At 50.0% G+C, this 22,620-nt stretch overlaps 1 protein-coding gene across 1 annotated transcript; it reads left to right on the top strand.

Annotated features, from left to right (window-relative positions):
• The first annotated feature begins 4,947 nt into the window (after positions 1–4,947).
• Positions 4,948–20,948, top strand: LOC144107162 (sodium- and chloride-dependent glycine transporter 1-like). The gene is made up of 13 exons (XM_077640156.1): positions 4,948–5,293; positions 5,934–6,065; positions 8,283–8,455; positions 9,592–9,773; positions 11,359–11,491; positions 12,154–12,288; positions 14,071–14,174; positions 14,937–15,061; positions 15,460–15,572; positions 16,326–16,554; positions 17,692–17,792; positions 18,448–18,606; positions 20,274–20,948. The coding sequence occupies exons 1-13, from the start codon at positions 5,167–5,169 to the stop codon at positions 20,613–20,615; spliced, it is 2,055 nt and encodes a 684-aa protein (XP_077496282.1). The 5' UTR covers positions 4,948–5,166; the 3' UTR covers positions 20,616–20,948.
• Positions 20,949–22,620: the final 1,672 nt, after the last annotated feature.

The raw sequence follows: 22,620 nt of genomic DNA, 5'->3' as shown, positions 1-22,620 counted from the left end.
CTAATGTTTTCTCTCTCTTCTTTCCCTCCCTCCTTTATCCCTTCCTTTAGGGCGGTGTCCACCGAGATATGTGAGGAGGTTACTGTGCCATTTCCTTTCTTCAAAAACAAAACAAGTGAGCTGAGGCGTTCATACAGTTCATTGGCGTCGACACCTTTGCAAAGGCCATACATTTTCACGAAAAGCAAGGCGCACAACTGGCTCCATGGGCCAGTGGAGACCTCAGTCTCGCTTTCATGTAGTGGCGTTGGTGCCCAACTGCAAAAGCCTGCTTTGATTGCGTTCCGCACACTGGATAGGCAACGCGCCCACCCTGGGTGGTGGCATGCAGTTAATGGCTGATCGCGAGAGATTCGTCGCCAAATGAACGCTGCGGCCTAGCAGTTTGCTGCAGTGCCGCATGTCAGCCACAACGCTGTCGGCTAATGCATTCAGGCCACATCTCACCACCGCCACGTATCAAAGCACGAATGAGGCGTCCGCATATCCAGGGACCCTGTTATGCGCCCTTGCTTTTTTAAAGCCGTCGCCGTCTAGAACATTGTCAACGCCAATGCCAATGAACACAGCGAACGCCCACGTCTTTCGCTTCGTATATCCTGGATTAGCTGAGCTAGTCCATTTTAATTTTTGCTTACGCGTTTGGATGGAGGCGAAACAAAAAAAGGCCTGTGTGCTGTACGGAGTCTGTGCGCTTAAAAGATCCCCAGGTGGTCAAGACTATTCCGGAGACCACTATGGCTCCTCTCCACTCCCACCTTCCCGTAAGGCGCGGTTCGGGTTTCCACCGAGGGACGCGAGACAAATACTGTGCCATTTCCTTTCCTCAAAAACCAATTTTCTTGCCAGATGCTATCCAGTGCGCCGTAACTCGGCGGCGGGTTAGAAATTGTTTGGAATGCACGGTCGTTGCCGCGGGTCGCACAGCAGTAGCTTGTGCTAGATGCATGGGAGAAAAAATTCGCTAGAGCGTGACGTCACGCAGCCAGCCTTCGCAAGTCTAGTGCTTGTGAAGCCGTACCCTCCCCCCGTTTTTTGCTTCGCTCCTAGTCGGTCCCTTATGTTTTAGTGCGCGCGTCCCACGGCACGGGCGTCTACAGCAGAGAGTAACGAGTTTGGTCTACAGTCAGTGTGCTGCGCTGATTCGCGCATGCGCGCGTGGAGGAGGGATATAGATATAGGAGGTATTCACTGAGGCGGCGCTACCAGACTGCGCGAGCGTCGTCGCGGCTAGCGCGCCACGTTGGCGGTCACTTCACGCCAGCTCGCGCAGTGTCGGGTACGCCGTGAGGTACCCACGTGCCTGTGCACGTTGTTAAATGCGTCAACGTCTACTTCTCTTTGTGGAACGCTTCGTGCGCATCAAGTTTGCAGCAGAATTCTGTGCCATGATATAGTAACCCGCCGCGGTGGCTCAGTGGTTAGGGCGCTCGACTACTGAGCCGGAGTTCCCGGCTTCGAACCCGACCGCGGCGGCTGCGTTTTTATGGAGGAAAAACGCTAAGGCGCCCGTGTGCTGTGCGATGTCAGTGCACGTTAAAGATCCCCAGGTGGTCGAAATTAATCCGGAGCCCTCCACTACGGAACCTATTCCTTTCTTCTTTCACTCCCTCCCTTATCCCTTCCCATACGGCGCGGTTCAGGTGTCCAACGATATATGAGACAGATACTGCGCCATTTCCTTTCCCCCAAAAAAACAATTATTATTATTATGATATAGTAACCGAGCTGCCTGTATAGTGTTTCACTTAGGCGACCACCCTATGCCCCAACTCGGCAGCAAAACTGCGCACAAGAATATACCTGACTTCCAGTTTTTAGTATCAATTGATAACTGCCTGCTACTCATGCAAGACGCGTCGTGGATAAACGGCTCATGATTAACCAAATTTCAAAACTAACGCCGCAGAAACTCGTATTTCCAGTGGCTCTAGTCCGCGAATTGCTGAAGCTCCACAGACGCTGTTTCAGAGGAAAGGCAAATCGTCACAGCTGCCTTATTTACGCTATAGGGCGGTCGAGTAAATTCTTTCATGCGCTTGCAGCACCAACGGCAGACCTAGCGAGTATGCAGTTTTGATTGTAGCAACGTAGCACTGCTTCGAATGCACAAGACCTGGGATCTAGGCCGGTTCGCTGCAAAGTACTGTGCAGCGATTCTTAATAATAATTGGTTTTTAGGGCAAGGGAATGGCGCAGTATCTGTCTCATATATCGTTGGACACCTGAACCGCGCCGTAAGGGAAGGGATAAAGGAGGGAGTGGAAGAAGAAAGGAAAAGAGGTGCCGTAGTGGAGGGCTCCGGACAGCGATTCTGCTAGATTCAGTATTAACAAGTCACTTTCAGCAGATAGGGTCGACAAGCTTCAGCTAAGCGAACTGGCACTTCGAATTACTCGCCTCTCCAAAAACGGCACTTCGGCCGTCGGCACCCTCAGCACGGTTTCGATATCGGTGAATTCAACGCGCAACAGCAGTCCTGTACTACGTCGCACACCTCGCCACATTCCTACGGGTCGACGTTTTCACAAAGTAGAGCCTTTTCAGCGTGCCTGCTCTTTCCTTTCTCGCGCAGTTCACGGCGTATTCACTCAGTCACGTGGTTTCACGGGTCGGACAAAAAATATCTGCGACGAGACGCGAAATACAGATCACCAACGAGTTAAATGCTGCTGCTGGTTGCGGTGGCCGCGCGCGCGACCACCAACATGGCGAATGCCGCGCCGGCCGCTAGCGCCCCTTGCGGATGACGTCACGTGAATACGCTATCATGTGGTGTGATCACAGGGGACCGACTCCCTCCTCACCGCAGAGCGGGCAGGTTGCTTAGTATTTGCAAATTGAGGTAAGTGTTTGGAGCCACCTCCAAGCGGTTGCCTGTTCTTTTGTAAGGCGGAGCTAGGGCCATCCTCCACCCTCGATGTTGTTCGAATGTACCACTACACCTACAACTCGGATAATGTCTCCTCGAGCTGCGGTATCCACCGCGCAGTTCCCAGCCAGGCGATGTCCGTATAAGTTGATGCTCGCCAGTATCAGCTATAGGGCCTTGCCACAGGAATTGGCGGGCTGGCCTGCTGATCGTACCCCTAAGGTATTTCTGGCAGGCAGCTTAGCAGTCCGTGGCTACTGTGTAGCGAGTGGCCTTGCTCGAGCCTTCGGCCATCGCAAGGACAATGACGACTTCCTCCGAGTTCATTGGGTTGTAGCTGACAGTGACGTTGGCGATCTTGCGATGAAGGGGGTTGACCACTGAGGTTACTGCCGCTCTGTTGTCTCGGTAGCTGGAGGCGCCTAAGTAGACCATGTGTGTCCTTCCAACTAGGCGTTTTCCCAGGGCCCTGACTCTTTCTTCCCTGCGCTCCTTGTGCAGTTCCGGGTGCATGTTCCGGCTGGACCGAGAATGTTCCACGCAGCTCACTGGGATCATGTCCGTTTCCTGAATGTTTCGTATGCTGTCCGAATAGCCATGCCTGGCCAGCAGGGCCCTGACCGTTGCAGAGAGGAGTAGGCGCGCCTTGGATGGAGCGCCTCCTGGTCTTCGGCGATTGTATTGGTGTTGTGGACGGCAATTGTAGCAACAGTGGAGTTGCGTGTGGGCAGGCCGATGGCCGTCTTATATATAGGTTTTCCTTAATAGAACACTGGTTTCTTCGATGTCTCACCAGGCGAGTTAGTGAAAGGGCAGGCTATATGTGACCCTGCTGACTGCCGGCGCTCTGAGCAGGCATAGGGTGTCTCTTTGAAAAAAAAGTCCCCTCTTTCTGTTGGTCACTTTGGCCGGTGGTCTCGGCGAGGCATGCTTTAGGCATGGACGCAGTGGCAGTTAATGGGCGAGTAGATGTCATCCACAACTGCAGCAACATGATCTGCATGAGTAAGCACAGAGACCAGTGACATGATTGCGTGCTTGTATGCAAGCAGGTTTAACGGCAAGTTATATCTTGAACTCGGTGCTTCTGAAAGACTAGAGCTTTAGTACGCGTTGATGAATCTGAAGCACACTGCTACGACGGCAGCAGCGGCCGTGGAAGAAAAAAAAAATTGTGGGGCGCTTTTCGTCGCTGTGATGGAGCCGCTTGTTGTTTTGATGGAAAAATATTTTTCCGCCTAAATAATATAACCTGGCCTGAGGAAAGCCAACACACTAGTTTCCAAGGCCAAAGAGCAATTTTTTCAGGCATGTGCAATTTTGCGCGAAATCTTTCGCTAGGACCTATGTTTTACAGGCATGTACAAAATCTTGAGTTACGTTCAAAACCTTTCAGAGGTGTGAATACTGCACTGCGTTCAAAATATTTTGTAATAGAGAGAGGCGGGCTAGTTGGTGACTAAATAGGCACCCTGTTTGCGACGCCAAGGGAGCTAAATTTGCCTGAAACAAAAGAAATAAATACAGCGACTAAATCTCTATTTACGTCGATCGGGGTTATCTATGATCGACCTTTGTGAGTGTTGTGGCGAAATTGATGATGTCCTGAGGCTGAAATTGAGTCCATAATCACTTTTTTCCTCTTCTGCTGGCGGTTCGCTTCTCTCCGTAGAATTTACTTGGAGATCCCCTTCGCTCGACTAGGCTTCCTCTATCTATTCCGATTCTCTTCTCCTTCGGATCAAGCGCCAAGGGATACGCCCTGAAACCAGTGTGCGAATATATTCACGACTATGTAATTACACCAGGTAGATTCCCCTGCTAGAATGAGAATTCACTGGTTTTTCTTTTCAATTTCTTTTTTTTTCATTTTTTTTTGTCTAAATTCCAGCCTATAGGACACGGAATTACCCAATTACTCCAGTCCTTGGCCATGAGTGCGTTTTTATCCGCAATGCACCCTGGCCAATTCCCCCGCCGTGAGTATGTGCCATTAAGCCTGAAATCATCATCATCATCAAAGAAATCACTGCTAGGCGTAGCACGCTCTCGGGAAAGGCTACCCGTGCGCCGTCCTGACGCACGTGCAATACATCGTAGAAGAAGAAACAACCCTGCTGTTCGGGCGAACCGTTCCTTGCTATGCTAATCGCCGTTACCGAAGACATCGGTCATCGGTTGCGTCAGAAGCAAGACCGGCGAATTGCTCGCCATCATCGCTGCAAGTCTCGCGCCCCTGCAGCAGGACGACCCAAGCGCAGCAGCAGCGGAGACCGCGTCGTCGTACCGGAGGGATGGCCGCCATGCCGCAGCGCGAGAAGTGGGCCAACAAGCTCGAGTTCATCCTCTCCTCCATCGGCGTGTCCGTCGGCCTGGGCAACGTGTGGCGCTTTCCCTACGTGGTCTTCGAGAACGGCGGAGGTTGGTCGCCATACGTGCATACTTCACTCATATCATAGTATTAGTGCTGCGACACCGGAGACGTGGACGTAACCGGGGGTGGATGAGATAGGGAGTTTGCGAGGATAAGGTGATCGCGGCTGGCACAGTACAGGGTTAATTGGAGAACGGTAGGGGAGCACTTTAAACCACAGTGGCAATCATGACGCTGCTGCTTCTGCTACCCTGAGACGAAAGAAAGGGAGAAAAAGGTTGCCGGGCGTAACCAGCCGTTTCTAGTCGGAAGAAGAAAGGCGGTGGGAGAATGCTGGACACATGCAGGTCCGGTCCAGAAGCGAAAGTTGATTATTTTGCCCGCCAGGCCATGCCCCTTTGAGTCTCGTTGTTTACACCAGGGAGAGGTCTACTGTCCCAGGCAAGTGCCGTGGCCTTTCTGAAATCCGCTTTTCAGCAAATTTCCGTTTAGAGCCTTGTACAAACATCGAATGGCGGGGCCGTGCTTACCACCTCCGTACTGACTCACTGAACAGCACCGTTGCGCTACCTGACACTACCCTGCTTCGCCCATGACTCGATCTCGGCCCGTCTGGTGCCGATGCTTGACACTTTCTCACTTCAGGTCACGGTGCCTCAGGCTGAAAAGACATTTAAATTCCCTCAGGGGCGTTCATGGTTCCGTACATGGTGCTCATGCTGGTTGTGGGCCGGCCCATGTACTACCTGGAGCTCATACTGGGCCAGTTCGCCAGCGATGCACAGGTCAAGGCCTTCGGGGGATTCCCGCTCGCCAAGGGTAAGAGGCGTCAGATTGAACAGATTGATTATATAGGCATAGCGTTCATGCACAGCGTCTTCACAATTTTGCTGACCGTGGCAACAGCCGTTGTGGTAACGGCTCTTAAAAGACCGCAGAACATAATTTTAGTTGCATGTTTTAATGCGATAGCGTTAGAGGCCCCGTTGTCCAGACAGTCCGGTGTCTGCGTTGCCGGCGTCGCCGTCGTGAGCGAAAACACATGGCTCTGGCAGGTGGTCTCCAAAGAGGAACCTAGGAGGCAGGCGGGCCACCAAAGTCACGTGACATTTCGGCGTCGTCACAACCTGCCTACCGGATAATAAGCAAACTGGCAACCGTGGTAGGTGGCAGTTAAATTAACGAATGGTCGCTCGGGAAGAGCAAGCTGGGCCACACAAGGCCCACCGCTGGGAGCACCTGCCATCGCAGGGCAGCGGCACATCGCTTAACCGCTACACCACGGCGCCAGGAGTGGTAAGAGGACTACCGGGGATGTACGAATGTAGAGAATGACTTTCTGCGCATATGAGAATTGACCTATTACGCTATCGCGTCATATTCTCAAGGGGGAACTTAAGTTTTCCCTACAATTTTTCTTCTTGCAGATGACAGACATTAGAATACATGGTTCACAACGTAGTATTCGCCTACGGCCGTTAAAAAAATTATAGAAGGGCAAGCTGCTGGCCTAGCTGGTTTTCAGAAATCACGGGATAAGCAGAGCGCCGCGGTGGCTCAGTGGTTAGGGCGCTCGACTACTGATCCGGAGTTCCCGGGTTCGAACCCGACCGCGGCGGCTGCGTTTTTATGGAGGAAAAACGCTAAGGCGCCCGTGTGCTGTGCGATGTCAGTGCACGTTAAAGATCCCCAGGTGGTCGAAATTATTCCGGAGCCCTCCACTACGGCACCTATTCTTCCTTTCTTCTTTCACTCCCTCCTTTATCCCTTCCCGTACGGCGCGGTTCAGGTGTCCAAAGATATATGAGACAGATACTGCGCCATTTCCTTTCCCCAAAAACCAATTATTATTATTATTAGCAGAGCTTGCAGATAGTGACGGTGAAGGAAAAACGACAGACATATAACTTCAGACACAATCAGCGCGGTTGTATGTGTCGTTTCTCCTTCACTGTCCTCATCCTCAAGCGCTTCTTATCCCCAAATAATTTATAATTGAATCCTTCTGGATGCTGTTTCGGTTCCGGTGTATTCAACACAACGATGACTGGAGTGGTGGGAGTGTTTAAATCACATGAGGCACGAAAAAAAAACGCAATATACCAGCTGATACGTCGTTTGTTGTCACTCCAGCTCTTGAATAAGGCTGAGCAATGTGTTGTAGTGTATTAAGACTACGTTTCAGCGATTATGTTGCAGATTTCTCGATTAGAACATATTCGATTGTATATCATTGAGCGGTCGTAGGCGAACACCACGCGGTGAACCAAGCATTCCAAAGACTAACCCTTCATCTGAAAGAAAACATGAAACTAAAATAAGGTGTCTATGGTCTTTTAAGCTATCCAAGTTAACGATTTACTAATCTGGCAACGTTAGTTTCTTCGGATCAGGTGATTCGAATTGGTGTCTTGATGCTCACTATTTGCAAAAACTAAAAGTGTACACCGTTTTTTCAGATCCTATTGCTGAAAAATAAAAAAAAAATATTTAATTATTAAATTTAAATGCTTGTTCAAGTCGACAGTTAGTGTTTTTTTATCTCCTTTTGTGCAAATATCTTGTTAAAAAATGACAGTTTTAACGCCGTTAACCGAGTATGACGTGCGAAAGCACTTGGTTTCGAATTAGCTTTACTATTTATTGCCTAAGCATTTCCTTAACTTGTCCTTAGAATTCGCTTGACTCTCGCCTAGACATTGCCTTACATTTTTCTCCAAGAAAATTTCTTCTAAACTTTCGTACCTCGTGACCTTCTTCTAGTCTTACCGCATCTAAGTCATTTCATCTCAAAGGTTAAGGGTCAAAGGTGAGGCTTCAGAGACTCATCGGCTTTTTCAGGATAGTGAAGTAGTGCTTTCGCTCTTAAACAAACTGTGCAGGCGAAACCCATACGAGCAGCTACGACGCTACCATGATGTCTCCGCGAAACTTTAGTGCTATATTTTGTACTACTGCTTCACTCCCTCGCTGAAAGCCGGAGTACATGATACGCTCTGTTTCTGACTGTGTACCGACCGCACTAAACGAACGCAGGCGTGGGCTGGGCCATGGTGTACGCGTGCGCCTTCATCAGCCTGTACTACAACGTAATCTTGGGCTACGCGCTGCTCTACCTCGTCTACTCGTTCCGGGAGACGCTGCCGTGGACGAGCTGCGACTACGCCTCATGGGCCGACCACAACTGCTACAACCCGACGCCAGGGGTCGTAAGTCGACTTCTGCGCGCAACATGGACGCGGTTTCCCGTTGATCCACGCCTGGGCGGAGTGAGTAAATCAAGAAGCGATGGACAGTGAAGTGCCCCAGTTGTGCCTATTGACTCGGCGAATATTTGTGATCGGAAAATAAAACTGCTCTTAAAATCTAGTGACGTCATTTCACTTGATACTCAGAGCAACCTCTCTCGTCGCATTGGCGCGCTGATGCTGTCGTTTCGTAAATTAAGGGTCGACTCGTCTTCAACGCTCGTGTTTTCACAGATCGCCCCCAACGCTCGTTCATGGTAAATTATTGTAAGCATTCTCAACATAGATCTGGATGATCTATTTTGAGGCATATCTGGATGATATTCCCACACAGTGACTTTATATACTGGCATGTGGAACCGCCAATAAGACTCAGGATCTACAACCTGAAAGGATGTGGGAAATTTTGGGGGCCACATCGCAATGACATGCAAAACACTGCTTTCGCAATCAGGTTGGTGACACATCATTTCGATGGCAACATCAATTCCACATCCGGGATGGCAGTTGAGCACCTGCTTCCCGCGGAACAGTATCTTAGACACCGGTTTGTCCCTATCAGGGACGATGTTGGGGAGCTCCACTTTCCATGGCTGCATCCTGGGCCACATCTCTTCCTTTGGGGCTGTGCCAGCGGGCAACCTGCGGGGGGTCGCCATAGGCCCGCTGTGAAAAGAAGATACCGGTGCGAGCAGTAGTCGACGGGCGTTCACAAGCGGTTATTTTAACCCTGTTGCTTTACGGCGCTCGTTTCCTAAAGGCGGCCGTATAGTGCGACACGTGTTAATAATAATTGGTTTTGGGGGAAAGTAAATGGCGCAGTATCTGTCTCATATATTGCTGGACACCTGAACCGCGTCGTAAAGGAAGGAATAAAGGAGGGAGTGAAAGAAGAAAGAGGTGCCATAATGGAGGGTCCGGAATAATTTCGACCACCCGGGGATCTTTAACGTGCACTGACATCGCACAGCACACGGGCGCCTTAGCGTTTTTCCTCCATAAAAACGCAGCCGCCGCGGTCGGGTTCGAACCCGGGAACTCCGGATCAGTAGTCGAGCGCCGTAACCACTGAGCCACCGCGGCGGGTTCGCGTGCAGGTTCCGTGCTGGACGGTTGAGCAGCGCCTGCTGAGCCGTTACGCGGGCTACAACTACTCGGGACCCGACGCGCACACCATCACGCGTGGTTCCGACGTGGTGCTCGTGCCCCTCGAGGCATACGAACGCCTGGCCAACGCCTGCACTCCGGCCACCCAGACGGCGCCCGAGCAGTTCTTCTAGTGGGTGGACACTTTTCTCTGCGATGTTTCTGTCCACCCTAAACGCACATTTATCGTGTTATGGTCTTTTGTAAGCTGCATTCCTAGCAAAACGTAGCTTATGAGTAGCACATGCGGGACCAAATCCAGAGTTCGTTTGACAATAAAAAGCTTGTGGAAATCCATATGCTTTCTACATGTGTTCTGTACGGTTCTCTTTACATTTATTTACCTTCATGGCCCAAGGACATTAAAGAGGGAGTAGGTTTATAAAACACAAAAAAAGACAGCAACAATGATAATACAAACTAAAATGGCCACTTAGACGAGAACGATAGTCACGGCTGCGCGACGACATAATCACCAACAGAAAACCAGCACCAACAATAACATGCTTTTTAAACCAAACCACATGATTCCTAATAGTTTCCACAAGATTTTCTTATGATGTGCATGACATCACACGGAGGCCGCATGAATTTCGACTCCCTCGTACCCCTTTTTCATATAGGCTCCATATGTTTCATATGACTTCATTGTGTTATGTTGAAAATATACGAAATTATGGGAATCGTCATTGATGCCTTTCACTGTGGTCGTACTGTTGAACACAGAACAGCACTGTAATGCCGATCTGTGCCCTGGTTTGCGGATCACTGAATGACGCTTTGTGTAGAGCCTTCATTGGAGGTCGTAGCGATAAACTTTATGCTTCCTGCGGGAGGCAACGCTGTACATTTTTCCTGTATCTCTGTAGTGTGCAGTGAATCCTATTTGTCGCCGGTCTTGCCAAATGGAGCAGCTACGCTCTCCCACTGCAGAGTACGCTCCTGCTAGCCGACTTTAGATCATTTTTCGCTACCATTTGTTAAACGCTAGGGACCGAACTCATCATCATCATCGTCTCCAAGATCCGCGGCATGTGGTTTCCTCGGGAAAATGTTTTTTAAATACCACCGAAGTCGTGCCTGCTGCCTTGGCTGGGGATCGCTTATGATGAAGAATTATTTCCCCCTTTCTTCTACCCTTTTTTAACCCTTCATCCTCAAACCCATTTCATCTTTTATATGTATAAATTTTGTCTTTATCAGAACATCAAGAACAGCATAAACCCATTTCATCTTTTATATGTATAAATTTTGTCTTTATCAGAACATCAAGAACAGCATAAACCCATTTCATCTTTTATATGTATAAATTTTGTCTTTATCAGAACATCAAGAACAGCATAATCTATACTGATTCCCTGTGCCTGGTCACAGCGTTACATTTCCGAAATGCATTTGAACCTTCAGTAGGAAACATCATTCACAACATAGAAAAAGTAACAACCCAAGAACATATGATAAAATTTTGTTGGGTCTTAAGTCACGTTGGGATAAAGCAATCGCTCACGTGGCCCACGCCGACCAGGATCACATGACAGGGAAGAGATGACGTCACAGAGCTTGCGGTGGCAGCATAGTCCGTTGATAACGGACAGCTGTGCCGTAAACACTGCACTTATTTCCTGGTAGAGCTAACGTGAAATTAAGAGGCACTTGATTCTCTTCTTGTGAATTCAGAAATTGTGTGCTCATGTCGACATTGCTCCTGCGCCCCTCAGCCGCCACGTGCTGGGCCTGAGTAGCGGAATCGAGGACCTGGGCTCTCTGCAGCCTCCGCTGGCCACATCCCTGGTGGTGTCCTGGGCATGCGTCTTCCTTTGCGTCTTCAAGGGCATCAAGACTTCGGGAAAGGTGGGTGATTAAGGACAGAAGCGATATACACGAAAGGCACTAGTGTGTTTTATGCTGGCTTCCGCTGAAAAACGCGTAGATAAGAGGCGTGCAAGGAGGATGGACTCTTTTGCAGAAATACGCGCCGTGTGATGTGCGTAATAGACCTGTAAAAGTAAAGAACGAAGCAGCAAATTCTCCTCAAAGCAGGCCTTCGAACCACTAGCTTCAACCTATTGGCATGACGTCACGGTCAACCGCTTTGCTTTGGCCAGGACCGTTAGCAGGTGCACGTAAGAAAGTACAAGGCGGTTTGCTGCGATGTCATAACGATAGGTCTTCGCAAATTTTTGGAGGGGCATTTACCACTACGTTTTTAAGTTGTATGGAGATATAGTGGTCTAGGCGCACAGAATGTTACTGCTATCCATACCAATTTCGCACCATCGGGGAGAGCACTTTTGTTCATGAACGCATCGACTAATTATAGGGGCAAAATTTTTTAACGGAATGATCCCGGTACGGGAGCAGTGACCGAAGTCGCATTTTTTTGAAATGTATTGCGTACAACAAATGGGAAAAACTAAAATGTAGCAAACAAGGAAGCTGTAGCTATGGTCTAGTGTGGCGTAGTGGCCGTTACTCTGCAATGCGCACCACCACTAACCGGTTATTCCTGGCAGGTGATCTATGTGACGTCATTGGCTCCACTCTTCATACTGATCATGATGTTCGTGCGTGGCATCACGCTTCCCGGCGCTGCGGACGGCATACGCTTCTACCTGGTGCCTGACTGGTCCAGCATCTTCCGCGCAAAGGTCAATCTGCTCGCTTCTATTAGAGGAACATAGTACTACAGGGAACTGCCGCCTGTCATGACGAATGCCACCTGGAACGCAAGGGACATTCAGGTACACGTGCGGACATAAGTAAATGGGACATGCGATTGTGTTCTAAGGGCAATCAAGCCTTCCCTATCGCGAATGAAGAAACATTGTTTGTCCACGAGAAAGCTGATGATCATCATCATGAATTTTTATGGCGCAAGGGCATCTGTGGCCAAGGAGCGCTATGGCACAAGGTTTTTTCTCCTGCTCAAGGTGGCGGGGTCAAATACCCATTTCCCAAGCATTTCATCGTAAAGAAGCTGAGCATCATGCAGGGGAAAGCTTGTACCCATTGTATCACCGGTGGGCACCCGGCGGCACTGGGGATCTAACCTCGCACCTCCCGCATGCGAAGCGGATGCTCAAACGACAAGGCCACTGCTAGAAGGCAATAGCGAGCTCCGCTTACTTCTGTCCGCACCTGTAAGTGATTCTGATTCACACCAGAGATTTATATAGCTTCGCTGTTGTCGGCCCTTGCTGATCTTTGGTGTCACGGTGATGGCCATGTTAGAGCTCGTGACCCTGCGACACGTTGCGACGCGGTGATGAGACATGCTTCAGAATATGCGCATTTATTTTGCAGTATTTTCACACTGCCATAAGGTGCGGCCAGCCTAGGAAAACTAAAGCTGGCTAAGAGTACCACTGCGGGAGGTTAGCGGAATTAGGCAAGAGTGCGCACACGGCCCTTGTCTCTGCCTCCAGTGTCCGCACCGAGCGTAGTTTTCGTCAACCTCAACTCCGACCGTCTCGTTCGGCCGCCTCCGCATCCCATCCATTTCGCGCCAAATTTCTCAGGTCACTGGTGCTACCGCTTTTTTCCAACAAGTTCAAGCATTGCAAGAACAAGACCGAACTACAAAAATACGAAACAACCTGATGCATCGCTTCTGTTAGGCATGGCTCAAAATACAGTTGCCATAGCAGAAGGGTTGTTTCATAAGGACCACTGCAGCCCTCACCTCATTAACAGCCTTCTAGACCAGCGCGAACGCCTCAATGTGCTTCCATGCCCCAAAAACTTCGCCCCTAGAACAATCACAACGCTTTCTTGAAAACCGTGGGACAGGCACGTACTGTCCGCGGGACGATATCCATCCAGGCGCTCCTCGCTGCTGTTAGTTTCTACTTCAAGAAAAATTTGGCGGGGTGCCGCGAGCTTCTCAACCTATTCTAATTGAACACCAGGCATCATAGCTGCCATTTGCGAAGGCAACTCCAGGCGGGGATGGAATAGTGACCATAAGATGTCCTTTGGTTCTATCGGGAGCACATCTGTTACTGACACAATGGTCTCACGCGTCTGTATTCTAGAGGCCGCTTATTCAAAGAAATCACTTGAGTGCAAACTCCTGGGTGGCCAGTCATTACCATCGTCATCAGCTTGACCACGCCCACTGCAGGACAAAGTCCTCTCCGATACCTCTCCAGTTAAGCATATCCTGTGCCAGGATCTGTTGAGGTCAGTTGGCTACTTGATGCCAGGTTGTGCGGTGCGAAGATGTTAAATTTAAGTTTCAAAGCCGTTGCTCATTAGCAAGTTTGCACAGGGGACTAGAGAGACAGACAGAATGTGTAATCAGGCCTAGCGAAAAGTGGCCTCCCCCTGCACCGTTAAGACATCGCAAGTAGGCAACGACACACGCTTCGAAACAATTGGTAACAACATGAGCTTCTGGACTCATCAGTCGTTTTTCTGCCATCACGCAGGTGTGGAAAAGCGCTGCCGAGCAGATCTTCTACTCGCTAAGCCTCGCCGAGGGCATGATCATCTGCTTCGGCGGTTTCAACGAATTCAGGAACCAGCTGCAAGGGTAGGCAGTTGCAGCTATTACGCCTGACTGAATTGGCGGCAAAAAAACAAACAAAGCAGCTTGACTTAGGCTTGTTTGCCGCCTGTGTCACGCTTTGTAACGGGGAGTTTTAACGCAGAGTAATAGCATGACTTATAGACATTATACTCGACTGTATATTACAATACAATACAATGTTTATTCAACATCTCAGGGATGTTTGGAGTATTGGCAAATAGCCAGAAGGCTCGACTAAGGCCCGTACCCCAATACATGGCAAGCAGTGTGCAGCTACATGCTGCAGGGGTTAAAAATAAAGATTTAAAAAAATGGGTGTGATATTAGAATACAAACACAAGTCAAACATGAGCATACATGAAAATAAAGTGCATTGTAATGAAATTATTAGTTTACATGGTGAAGCGTATATATGTTTACCTATACATACAACATGATACAAACTGTAACGCATGGTGTGCAGTACTTAAGGCGTGGTGAAACTTGCAAATCCGCCGCCTGGTGCGCTCACGACGTAGGGAAAAGGCAGTGAATAAACCAGTGGACACAAGCCAGGATAAACAGTGCGACGTACACCAACAAGCTATGGAGGCGCTCGGTTTAAATAACCTGTTCTCTGCTCTTCAGCGAGGAACTGGCTGCCTATTCGGTGGTTTTACAACACAGGTGTAAACTGCGCTTGTGAACTACGTACACGACGAAGGAAGAGACAGCGTTACTCCGCAGATTTAGCCACTGAATTCTCGTCTCCGCTGCTGCACTCAGGGATGTGCTCGTGGTTGCGGCGGCTGACTTCGTCGTTAGCGTCCTCGGGGGCCTCGTTGTGTTCTCGGTGCTTGGCAACATGGCGTACAGCCTGGATGTTCCCGTCGACGACGTCGTCTCGTCGGGTGAGTGAGGGCTCGCGTTTTGCGTTGTCTTAGGACGTTGGGAGGGCTATTGCCAGACGTCGTCACTATACGACGCCGTATCATGGGCTGTCCTTAGAAACATGTATGACAGTTTTATACACTACTTTATTTCACGATGGGCCTGTACAATGTTACTTATAATTAGCGCTGTTCACTCGTAATTCGTAATTATCGTTGATCACTGCTACTGTGAATCTGAATTACTAGCATGACATACTGTTTAAACATCGGTCTTTATTGCAAGCCTTTCTTTATGTGAGGCTGATTCTGTCGTCACAGTCGTTAAAAATGAAAGCTCCAGAAAGCGAGTAGTACTATAGAGTCTACTTCACGCGCTTTATGGCTCCCCCACGGATAACCCTTCTCACTGCGTGCAGGTATTGGGCTGGCGTTCATCGCGTACCCCCAGGCGCTCAGCATGATCGCCTACCCACAGCTCTGGTCGGCCGCCTTCTACGCGATGCTCTTTTTCCTCGCCATAGACACCGAGGTGGGTGATGCTGCTACTACTTCGACCAGGAATGGCTGCGTGTAGTTTCTTTCGGCTGCATCTTAATGGCTGACCGGCTAAAGTCTCAGCATCTTTGCATCAGGCTGGCTTAGCATCGTGTCATTGGCGATGCATCGCGGTCTCTTTTCGGTTGTCTAAAGAATTCGGGCTGTATAACTTTTTCTCGTCTTTCCCTAGCGTTTATCGCGAACGCTCCAGATACACTTAGTGTCCGGATGTAACGGACGTGGGCTACGCGCGGCTAGAGTTACTTTTAGGATGAATGCGAGCATATAGAACACAGCACGGGCGTTGCAAAAACAGTGCGTCTGGGAGAAAAAGTCGGGCACTTCAAGTGTGGTTGTAGTACTTTGAATGCAGAAGACTGCACCTATGAACCCTGCACCCCCCTCTTCCTGTCCTGTGTTCCTTCCTTGTATAGTACAGTCCCCTGTTAAAGCGAACATGCGATCACGTGGCCTCCGCGCTTCGCGGTGCGCTACAGCCGAGGACTTGCGAGAACTGATGGTACAAGGCGCATGCGCAATAAGCATGACAGCTGGTCTTTCCGTGCGTGCGCCTGCTAGGCCGTGCTAGTCAGCACGGCTCCGCGGAGACCACGCGATCGCACGTTCCCTTTAACAGTGTACCGTACAGTACATCATCTGAGTTGAAGTCCTTCTTTGCGCCGTAGCCTTCTTCCTGAACATGTGCGCAAAAAGAACAAGTCCTCTTTCCGGTCCCCGCGGCCAGTTTTCTTCGGTCGAATGCCTGCTGACCCCGTTCAAGGACCAGTATCCTGTGCTGCGCTCGTACGGGCCCCTGCTGTCTTTCGGGGTGTGCGTGCTCATGTGCGTGTGCGGCATGCCCATGGCCAGCCGTGGGGGCCTCTACATCCTCACCGTGATGGACACCTACCTGGGCGGCTACCTGCTGCCATGGATAGGCCTCGCCGAGCTCCTGGTTGTCGTCCTCGGTTACGGTGCGGCTTCCTATGACTGGTTACGGAGTAGAGTCAGTAGAGTTGCTGCCATGACAAGCGGCTTTTCTCCGTCAAAGGGCCCCCTTCCAGTTAATGGCGTCGGCCTATTTTTATGAACCTGCTAGCGTCACAATGCAGAGAGAGAACTATCCTCGATCATGGAGGGAGGGGACTTTCCGCTTTCATCTGCCATTGTATGAATTGTCAAGCTAGCAGGTTCATGAGTATCGGCCGACACCATTGGTTGGAAGGGGGTCCTTTGACGGGGAAAAGCCGCTTCGTTCTTGAGTTGTATCTGACTATAGTGGAAATCAAGAAGAAATAGATGTGGGCAGGCACGAAATGCGAAGGCAAGGTAACGAATGGTTCTTAAAAGTAAGGGACTGAATTTCAAGAAAAAGCAAGCGCAGCAGAGGGTGGCAACGAGTCAGGTAGGCGAATGAGATTGTAGTCGGATACAACACAAGAACGCAGCGAGAAATACTCCTTATAGCTGTCCCTCCAGCCAGTGGCATCTATCAATTGTCACGACCATGCGGTTGATCCCACTTTACGGAGACATCTGCCAGTCACCTGCGATGACACATTAGGGAATTAGATGCGACACCATAAGAACAGGTCGACACTATTGGCTGAAAGCCCTCTTTTGAGGAATGTTCGCTGCTACATTCTGTAATTTAATCCCACTATAGAACGTTTGCTGGGATAAGGTTGCCGTAGCTGGGACAGGAGAGGTGAATTGGAGGAGAAATAGGAGAGGCCTTTGTCCTGCAATGGACGTGATTAGGCAGCTTAAATGACGTGCCTTTAATACACGTTGGTCGACAAAGTATGTACCCTGTGGGGTAGCTTAATTGCGGCTTCCCGTCCGCAGTGCGGAGAAAGACAAACCGGAAGACAAAAGGATGAACAGGAACAGAAGTGTCACTGAAACAGTCAAAAGAAGAAATACACACACACCGCCACACGCAGTTGACTAGCCAGCACTGCCTCAGCGGCGCTACTGGTGTGGTTCTTCTAGCAGGCCTGCCCACCACGCACCACCGTGCTCACCGAAGCCCAGATGCCATGGCGAGTCGAGAGACGTGCGATGGTTGCGACCATATTTGTGTATCACTCTATGTCGCCTTTCCGCAGGGCTGAAGCGGTTCTGCGCCGACATCGAGTTCATGTCCGGTCACCCTCCCAGCCTGGCGCTGAAGATCTGCTGGGCCGTATGCTGCCCCGTCTGCCTCACGGCGAGTTGGCGTCTTGTAACCTCTCCACTGTAGCTAACTCTGACGCTGCAAGTATCTTAGGGAACATTGGAGCTGTTCTTGCTTGTTCGTGCATCTGTTCGTGAGTCTCTCTGTGTCCGCACCCGCAGTTTACGTGTTCTGATTAGTCGCGAGGTCCAGCGAGATGTGCAAACCTAGATAATGCTACGGTACGCGCAAACAAAGAAGGCGGTGACAGGCATCAAGCGGCTATTGATATCTACTACTCCTGTGAACCACGAATTTAGCCTAATTTACTGGCAGCAAATCCAGCTTGTGACTTTTTCTTTCCCTCTTTCCTTCCCTCTTTCTTTCCTCTCTTCCTTCCTTCTTTCCTTGCTTCCGCTTCCTTCTTTCGTCCCTTCCTTCCTTCTTTCCTTCCTTCCTCCCTCCCTCCTTCCCTTCCTTCCTTCCCCCCTTTCTCGCTTCCTTCCTTCCTCGCTTCCTTCCTTGCTTCCTTCCTTCCTCGCTTCCTCGCTTCCTTCCTTCTTTCTTCGTTTCTTTTCCTTCTTATCTTCCTTTTTTTCGTTCCTTTCCTTCCTTCTCTTTCCTTCTTTCTTTTCTACCTTGTTTATTTCCTTACTTTGTTCTCACGCTTGACAAAAATATCCTCAAAAACTGCGATCCTCGCCCGCAGTGGATCGTGGTGGCGGACGTGTTCATGTACGGCGAGCCACTCAGGCTGGGAGACTACACGTTTCCAGTGTGGGTGAACGTGGCCGGCACTTGCTCGGTCCTCGTCGCCATGAAGATCATCGCAGTGTTCGCCCTGTACCACTGGCACACCTGCGGACGCGTGAGTGGTTATTAAGGACGGGCTCCTTTCGTTGCACCGATGCTGTAGCTTGCACGATGCACTGCCTGAGTGTATCAATGCTGTAAGGAGCGCAGCTGATAGGGAGCACGGCGTAGGGCACCCTGCTCAGTACCCCTCCACTCAACGCTGTCGCTAGGCTTACTTCTGCCCTAAATATAGCGGCCTGTCTACTGTTGAGAGAGAGAAAGAGAACGAGCTCTTCAGTCCTGGTGGAATGGCGAAAAGTAGCGTCGCATGTTGCTGTCATAAGGTTATAGGCAGTTTTTTTCGGAGAATATATTGCTCCTATTGCGAGCATTTATTCATAACTGCGGCAGCACCAAACCAAGAGGCCAACGACACTTTTTTCTTGGCTAGCTTTGCTTTTCATCATAATGAATTCATATAAGAGAGGACACGAAAAAAAAAAAAAACATTCAGGACGATACCGTTTTGTTCTTAGTGCATTTTGTTTTGCTTTCTTTTTAACGTTCGATTTATCGCTGAAAGTTTGTGATTTGCATGTTCAATATAGAGCGGTCTCTTCTTACTGCAGTTTATAAAGAGCTCGCGACGGTGAAGAGCGGAGTGGTCACATTCTCGCCCTATTAGTGATTTTCACCCGAAGACATATACTCGCTAATTCATTACAATACATAACAGACGCGCCAGTTAATTTGAGATGATCGAGAAGGATAGGTTTTAAGGATCGACGTTGGTGATCTTGAAGTTTTCGGATGGTTTGGCGATCAGGCGACACGTTGCAAGAACGGAGTGAATAGCTTCGGGTACTATATAGACTTTATTACTTTATCACGGGTCAAACAATTACAACAGGCCAGAGTGGAACTTACACCTCTTTGTCAGCTCTCCCATTAAGTGCGCCTAAGCGAAGTTTCTTACTCCGAGTTCCCCCCAGATTGTCTCCGAGCCTCCTCGAGTCTGTCCGGTCTCGCCATTGGCGCCAGAAATGCCGCTCCGTAAATCAGTTTTCACAAATCGGAGACTAGCTTGCAACGCTCAACTGGAGGGCTTTTCTTCAAAATCGAAATAATCAATGGCACGCCGGCGCCCGCGAGGTCAATCCCGCAAGCACGCGCTCTTTCTACGCTGTCGACGCCTAGTCGAAGCCTACGAGGTTTGCGCAGTTGCGATCGTAGTTACAGCGCACAGACACGTAAACCACAGCGAAAACGCAAGGAAGGCGGACAGGAGTCGGCCACCGCGTGCTCTGCTCTGGTCCCTCTCACACCCTCGCCGCCTGTCTCTGGGACGGCTATTCCTCGTCACTCGCTGTGCGGTGGAACGCTACATTTCAGTTCCTTCTTCGAACGCCAGGGGTCCGCGTACCGGCTCTGCTTTGCGGCGTGAACGCTACCTTCTAAAGCATTTTCTCCTCAATCTCGGCCAACAGTCGTTCCTGCAAGTATACCGCGTTTCTCTCAACGCTTACCAGCATGAACGGCGCCGGCTTGAGGGCTACTCGAGGAGCCCCGGCAAAACGATAGTCAAAACCGAGGATGACCAAGGTAGGACTTCTGGTTGTGCGCTGCCGGATTCTGCCCACCCCCTTCCCCCCTCCCAGCAGACTGGCAACTTAACTGACGGCGTCTAAAATTATTTTCCCGCACTTTTCCACTTCGGTTCTCACCCATCGTCTGCCACAGGTGCTGCACAAGGCCCTCCTGCCTTCGCACGACTGGGGCCCCAAGGACTCCGACGAGCACCATGAGTACCTGCGCTTTCTGCGGCTGCGAGGCATGGACAACCGCGCGGATCCAGATCAGCCACCGTCGCTGCCTGCAACAGGTGACAAAGACACACCGGCGGCTACCGGAGCCAGCGGGGGAGCACCACCGTCTCTCGCAGCGCCCTCCGACCCTACAACACTTGCCGTGATGGTGCACCCGCCCGAAGCCCCGCCCGTTGAACCTGCATCGGCGACACCTGGCGGAAATGTGGCGCCTGTCGCCGCAACCACCGCAGGGATGCAGGCCGAACTGATATGAGATCCTGCGAAGAAAGACCCTTTGTTCCTATATAAAACCCTGTACAAGATTCTGTTCAAAATCTTGAATAGGGTTTTATAGTGGACACCATGAGAGACCTTAAGCAATATTTATACAAGTGTCTAGTTCCACGGAGCTTGCTCTATGTGATGGCTTCAACCTGCGCAGAACACAATGGTGGTCACTACGGTGCCTCATATTTGCCATGTTTGCAGTGCACTCTCTCACACCCCCTTTCTGTGGCGTCATATCACTGTGCTTTGTGGCTCGACATAGAGCTTCCTTTACTTTTGTGTGTGATTCGCATAAATGCGGACACCGAGTGCAACTCTCATTTTGACGTGCTGCTTTCTGATTGTACTTCGCGCAGCCGTCTCAGTGTGCGCACTTCGTGTAATCGTTAGTCGACGTTCTTGCGTTCTGGCTCATATCTTGGGCCCCTTTAATCACGTGATGTTTCTCGGACGGTAGCGCGTGGAAGGGGGTGAGTTAAGCCGATGGAGCGCATACAAACAGCACGCAATCGATATGGCGCAAGTTAAGATGGCAGCGCATAGGCTTTGCTCTGACTCCTTGTGGTTACTGCGACACTGCATCTGTATTTAGCGCTTCAAGTGTTGCATAACTAGGGACTGCCAATGACAAGTCACCCGTGTCTGTGCACATTTGAAATGACTCCGCCTGCAGGGATTTTCCTGCAGGCTGATCGCAGGCGTCGACGCGATGCATGTGTGCGAGAACTAGGGCATTGTAGCGCATAGTAGTGTCACGTGGTGCGTACGTGTTGTGCAATCTTCGCCAATTTGAGAAGTTACCACAGAATTGGCGCTTTTTGGAGCTGCTGAACTGCACATAGGTTTAAATTATTCAGTAAACATTATAAGTAACGTTTATTGCTGTGCGTTATTCTCAGCATTCTGGGATAGAGTGTTTTACTGGTCACGCGGGATTAACAATCTGCGGTATAACAGCCATAGACTGCAGCGCCGCCAGCAGCGAGTAGCCATCAGCTCCAGCACGATCACATGTCGATGTCGATGAACGCGATGAGACTGTACGAGCGCAACGAGACGAAAGCTCTAACGACGAGTAGGCACGTGTTTACTGTTTCTCGCCGCTGGTACCATGGCTCATCTCGTTCAAAGCCATTGTCCCACACATCGTGCTCGTGACCGATTCCCCAGTTCTGCTCTGGCACGGGGGAATGGCGTCTGCTTTGGGATGATTTCGTTCTTCAGTTCGGTTCCCACCCTCTATTGGTCCTACGTGGTCCTCGCCTATTGGTGGACTTAAATGAGAAGAGCGTATGCGGGGCGCAATGTCGCTTCAAGCAATGACAAAAGAGCTGGGGGAAAAATAATTGTAACACAGTATTTATTTCCCTCTGCCAGTTTTTTATACAAGATGTATGACCTCTGTCGGGGATAACCAGCCCGTCAACAACCAAGCTGCCAGCTGACAACAAATCGGCGGTTATGTACAGACTTCTGTGCAGGCTGAATATTGACGAGCAGCTCATTATGTGCCGCAGAAGGCATCCTGCTCTCTTCTGGGTGCCTCGGCTTCTGTCGCCTAGAAGCCCATTAAAAAGAGTGTACTGCTTCAGGTGCAATCTTCTGTGGTAACGAGCGCAGGTTATTTTTGTTTTCAGCATTTTTTTTAGTAAAGCCACAATGAAGGCGTAATGCGTAAGGTTGGCTTCTTTATAATAGTATATTTGAAGCAGAGCACGCTTTACAGGAGTCAATTAGCACGATTAAAGGGATACTGAGGACATGTAGAAATTCGCCTGTATCTTAGAGTACCCCTTCCCAACCACAAAGAGATCAGTCAAAGTAAAAAAAAATTCATAAGCTACAAAAAGTCAAAAATAGAAGCGTCGCAAACACTGGTTGATTTCGCAAGTGAAATGCATGCAACACCTATTTTTCGGCGTGAATAGGATAGGCAATCCTACACCTCTTTTCGCTTAAAAACTGTGACGATCCGTCCTCTTCGATACGGA

This window comes from Amblyomma americanum, chromosome 10 (assembly GCF_052857255.1).
Source record: "Amblyomma americanum isolate KBUSLIRL-KWMA chromosome 10, ASM5285725v1, whole genome shotgun sequence".
NCBI lineage: Eukaryota > Metazoa > Arthropoda > Arachnida > Ixodida > Ixodidae > Amblyomma > Amblyomma americanum.
The sequence above is the reverse complement of the archived record's forward strand: the minus strand, read 5'-3'. Positions and strand labels throughout refer to the sequence as shown.

What these genes read in the sequence shown, in the direction of transcription:
- LOC144107162 (XM_077640156.1), top strand. Translation starts at nt 5,167, where the DNA reads ATGGCCGCCATGCCGCAGCGCGAGAAGTGGGCCAACAAGCTCGAGTTC. An exon ending in TTCAGGAACCAGCTGCAAGG is followed by an intron (nt 14,175 to 14,936) that starts GTAGGCAGTTGC and finishes TGCTGCACTCAG; the next exon opens with GGATGTGCTCGTGGTTGCGG. An exon ending in TCCTCGCCATAGACACCGAG is followed by an intron (nt 15,573 to 16,325) that starts GTGGGTGATGCT and finishes CCCCGCGGCCAG; the next exon opens with TTTTCTTCGGTCGAATGCCT.